The sequence below is a fragment of the Colobus angolensis genome, unplaced genomic scaffold (assembly GCF_000951035.1).
Source record: "Colobus angolensis palliatus isolate OR3802 unplaced genomic scaffold, Cang.pa_1.0 Scaffold208, whole genome shotgun sequence".
In the NCBI taxonomy this organism is placed as follows: Eukaryota; Metazoa; Chordata; class Mammalia; order Primates; family Cercopithecidae; genus Colobus; species Colobus angolensis.
The window spans coordinates 630,248-634,625 of NW_012115244.1; the positions used below are offsets into that span (position 1 = coordinate 630,248).

Below are 4,378 nucleotides of genomic sequence, written 5' to 3' on the forward strand. Positions count from 1 at the left end.
GTTTCACTGTGTGGGCCAGGCTGGTCTTGAACTCCTGACCTCGTGATCTGCCTTTCTTGACCTCCCAAAGTGTTGAGATTACAGGTGTGAGCCACCGCGCCCGGCCTCCACTTTCTGTCTCTAGGATTTTGGCCACTGTAGGGACCTCATGTAAGTGGAGTCGCACAGCGTTTTGTGATGGCTCATTGCACTCCATGTGGCATCCTTGAGCGCCGTCCCTTCTGGAGAATGTGTCTGAGCTGCCTTCCTTTTTTTTTTTTTTGAGACGGAGTCTCACTCTGTCGCCCAGGCTGGAGTGCAGTGGCCAGATCTCAGCTCACTGCAAGCTCCGCCTCCTGGGTTCACGCCATTCTCCTGCCTCAGCCTCCTGAGTAGCTGGGACTACAGGCGCCCACCACCTCGCCCGGCTAGTTTTTTGTATTTTTTAGTAGAGACGGGGTTTCACCGTGTTAGCCAGGATGGTCTCGATCTGCTGACCTCGTGATCCGCCCGTCTCGGCCTCCCAAAGTGCTGGGATTACAGGCTTGAGCCACCACGCCCGGCCTGCTGTTTTTTAGTAGAGACGGGGTTTCACCGTGTTAGCCAGGATGGTCTCGATCTCCTGACCTCGTGATCCGCCCGTCTCGGCCTCCCAAAGTGCTGGGATTACAGGCTTGAGCCACCACGCCCGGCCTGCTGCCTTCCTTTTTAAGGCTGAATGATGGGCGGGGGTCTGCATGGGCCACCTGTATTTATCCTCTTCTGCTGGGTGCTCAGGCTCCTCTACCCCTGGCTATTGTGGATGATGTTGCTGTGGATAGGGGGTGTGCGTGCTGCTGTAGACGGGCATGTGGATGCTTCCATGGACCTGGGCATGGATGCTGCCGTGGACAGGGATGTAGATGCTGCTGTCGTGAACGGGTGTGGATGCTGCCATGAACAGGAGTGTGGATGATGCTGCTGTGGACGGGTGTGTGGATGATGCTGCTGTGGACGGGGATGTGGATGCTGCCATGGACTGGGGTGTGGATGCTGCCATGGACTGGGGTGTGGATGCTGCCATGGACTGGGGTGTGGATGCTGCCATGGACTGGGGTGTGGATGCTGCCATGGACTGGGGTGTGGATGCTGTCATGGATGGGGGTGTTGATGATGCCATGGACGGGGGTGTGGATGCTGCCATGGACTGGGGTGTGGATGCTGTCGTGGATGGGGGTGTTGATGATGCCATGGACGGGGGTGTGGATGATGCCGTGGACGGGGGTGTGGATACTGCCGTGGACAGGGATGTGGATGCTGCCGTGAACAGGAGTGTGGATGATGCTGTGGACCTGGGTGTGGATCCTGCTGTGGACAGGGGTGTGTATGATGCTGCCATGCACCGGGGTGTGGATGATGCTGCCGTGAACAGGGATGTGAATGCTGCCATGGACGGGGCTGTGGATGATGCCATGGATGGGGGTGTGGAGGATGTTCCCGTGGACAGGGGTGTGGATACTGCCCTGGACAGGTGTGACTGTTGCTGCTGTGGACAGGGGTGTGGATGCTGCCGTGGACGGGGTTGTGGATGATGCTGCCATGGACCTGGGTGTGGATGCTGCTGCTATGAATGGGTGTGGATGATGCTGCCATGGACCTGGGTGTGGATGCTGCTGTGGACAGTTGTCGATGATGCTGCCGTGGATGGGTGTGGATGCTGCCGTGGACCTGGGCGTGGATGATGCTGCCGTGAACAGGGTTGTGGACGCTGCTGTGTACATGGGTGTACAAACCTTGTTTTGTTTCTAACAGAAGAATACTTTATGAGTGAGTCACCACCCTAAGGGCCACTGGCGTGGCCTGGGGTGCTTTTCCAGGGCTGGGCCATTCGGATACCCCCGGCCATGCCCAGGACCCCAGGCAGGTGCCCTGGACACATTTCCACATGAGTTGTCCTGATAGCATTGATTGTGCTGGTGTTCACAGCAGTATCATCCACAAAAGGCTGGGTAGTGAGTTGGCATTTGTATGTGGCTGCGTTTCTTAGAGTTTATTGTTTTGAATCACTTTCGTTCTTCTGTTCGTGCCCATTCCTGAGAGAAAGCATGCTGGTGCTGAGGTGCAGGTCATCACATCTGCTCATGGCCTCTCTTCTGCCCCCCTCGCAGCCCCCCTGGCCACAGAGAGGAGCCTTACTTGACAGAGGCTGGAAGGGACGCTTTCGACAAGTTCTGCAGGCTCCGCCAAGGGGAGCTTCAGCTGCTTGCTGCGGGTGTCCTACAGGCCCCGCAGCCCGTGCTGGTGAAGGAGTGTGAGCTGGTGAAAGATGTGCTGAACGTCTTGATTGGGGTCGTGTCTGCCACGTTTTCCCTCTGCCAGGTGAGAGCTGCTCACTCCCAGCCACAGCAGCGTGGGGCTGGCCCCCTTTCCACCAGGCACTGCCCAGCCCTTTACAGGGCAGAACAAGCCCCAGTGCAGGGAGTGGGGAGTGGCAGGGAAGGCCATCTTCAAGGGCCACCAGTGATGATAGCCAGCATCATCCCATTTTGGTTCTAAAAAGTGTTAACATTCTTTTAAAAAACTGCAGAGAAATAACATGTTTATTGCTGTCGGCGAAGCGGTGGGAAATGTCCCTTCCCCCATTTCCATTTCCATCTTGGAGAAGTGCCAGGTGCCTTCCGAGCCTTCCCATCACTCCGGAGGAGCACCTGCCTGCCGAGAGCGTCCCAAGATTGGGGCCTGCGCTGCTCTTCTCACTGGGCCGCGGTGTCATCCGTGATGGGTCCGGGACTTGCTGGTTCTGGCACCAGCTGCAGTTTAGCCAGCCCTCTTGCTGGGCACTGAAGCAGTAAATGGATTTATTCAGAAATAGGAAATCTTGTTCTGCAGCTTTTTCATTTAAGTGCTTATCTCTTTCTTTGGTCTTAAATGTTCTGGCCGGGCACGGTGGCTCACGCCTGTAATCCCAGCACTTTAGGAGGCCGAGGCGGGCGGATCACGAGGTCAGGAGATCAAGACCATCCTGGCTAACACGGTGAAACCCCGTCTCTACTAAAAATACAAAAAATTAGCCAGGCGAGGTGGCGGGTGCCTGTAGTCCCAGCTACTCAGGAGGCTGACGCAGGAGAACGGCATGAACCTGGGAGGCGGAGCCTGCAGTGAGCCGAGATCGCGCCACTGCACTCCAGCCTGGGCGACAGAGCGAGACTCCGTCTCAAAAAAAAAAAGAATGTTCTTTTATGGTGGCCATTCTTAGACTTCAGAATGGACTAGAAGCACAGCCAGTGACTGCCCCAGAAAAGTGCTCACCAGCAAGCTCCAGCTGCTGCCGGCGCCTGTTCTCAACACCGTTCTTGCAGCTCATCTTGTCTGTTGTGGGGATAGCCTTATTGTGTGGCACCAACCCTGACGCTTTCTCGTTTTTTGAGACAGGGTCTCACTCTTTCGCCCATGCTGGAGTGCAGTGGCCCCGACACAGCTCACAGTAGCCTCGACCTCCTGGGCTGCATCTCAATCCTCCCACCTTAGCCTACTGTGTAGCTGGGACTACAGGCATGTGCCACCACACTCAGCTCATTTTTTCTTTTCCTTTTCTTTTTTGAGACAGAGTCTCGCTCTGCTGCCCAGTCTGGAGTGTAATGGCATGGTCTCGGCTCATTTGCAAATTCCGCCTCCCAGGTTCAAGCAATTCTCCTGCCTCAGCCTCCCGAGTAGCTGGGATTACAGGTGCACGCCACCATGGCTGGCTAATTTTTGTATTTTTAGTAGAGATGGGGTTTCACCGTGTTGACCAGGCTGGTCTCAAACTCCTGACCTCAAGTGATCCACCCACCTCGGCCTCCCAAAGTCCTGGGATTACAGGTGTGTGCCACCATGCCTGGCCCCTATTTTTCATTTCTGATTTTAGTAATTTGATTTTTTTCTCTTTCATAGTCATATTTTTAAAAAAATTTTTTTTAATTTTTTAATTTTTTTTGAGACGGAGTCTTGCTCTGTCACCCAGGCTGGAGTGCAGTGGCGCGATCTCGGCTCACTGCAGGCTCCGCCTCCCAGGTTCATGCCGTTCTCCTGCGTCAGCCTCCTGAGTAGCTGGGACTACAGGCGCCCGCCACCACGCCTGGCTAGTTTTTTGTATTTTTAGTAGAGATGGGATTTCACCGTGTTAGCCAGGATGGTCTTGATCTCCTGACCTCGTGATCCGCCCGCCTTGGCCTCCCAAAGTGCTGGGATTACAGGCATGAGCCACTGCTCCCAGCCCATAGTCATCTTTTTTCTTAATTATTCTAGCTAAGACTTGTCAATTTTGTTGATCTTTTCAAAGATCCAACTTTTTGTTTGGTTCTCTCTATTGTTTTTCTATTTTGCATTTTTCTTTTCTTTTTGAGACACAGTCTCACTCTGTCTCCCAGGCTGGAGTACA

At 54.5% G+C, this 4,378-nt stretch overlaps 1 protein-coding gene across 1 annotated transcript in view; it reads left to right on the forward strand.

Annotated features, from left to right (window-relative positions):
- The window catches only part of TUBGCP6 (tubulin, gamma complex associated protein 6), a 31,933-nt gene that overhangs the window by 6,851 nt on the left and 20,704 nt on the right, over positions 1 to 4,378 (forward strand). Inside the window, exon 3 of the mRNA XM_011942240.1 lies at positions 2,127 to 2,337. Within this exon, the coding sequence (XP_011797630.1) occupies positions 2,127 to 2,337 (211 nt within the window). The remainder of the gene's footprint in view (positions 1 to 2,126; positions 2,338 to 4,378) is intronic.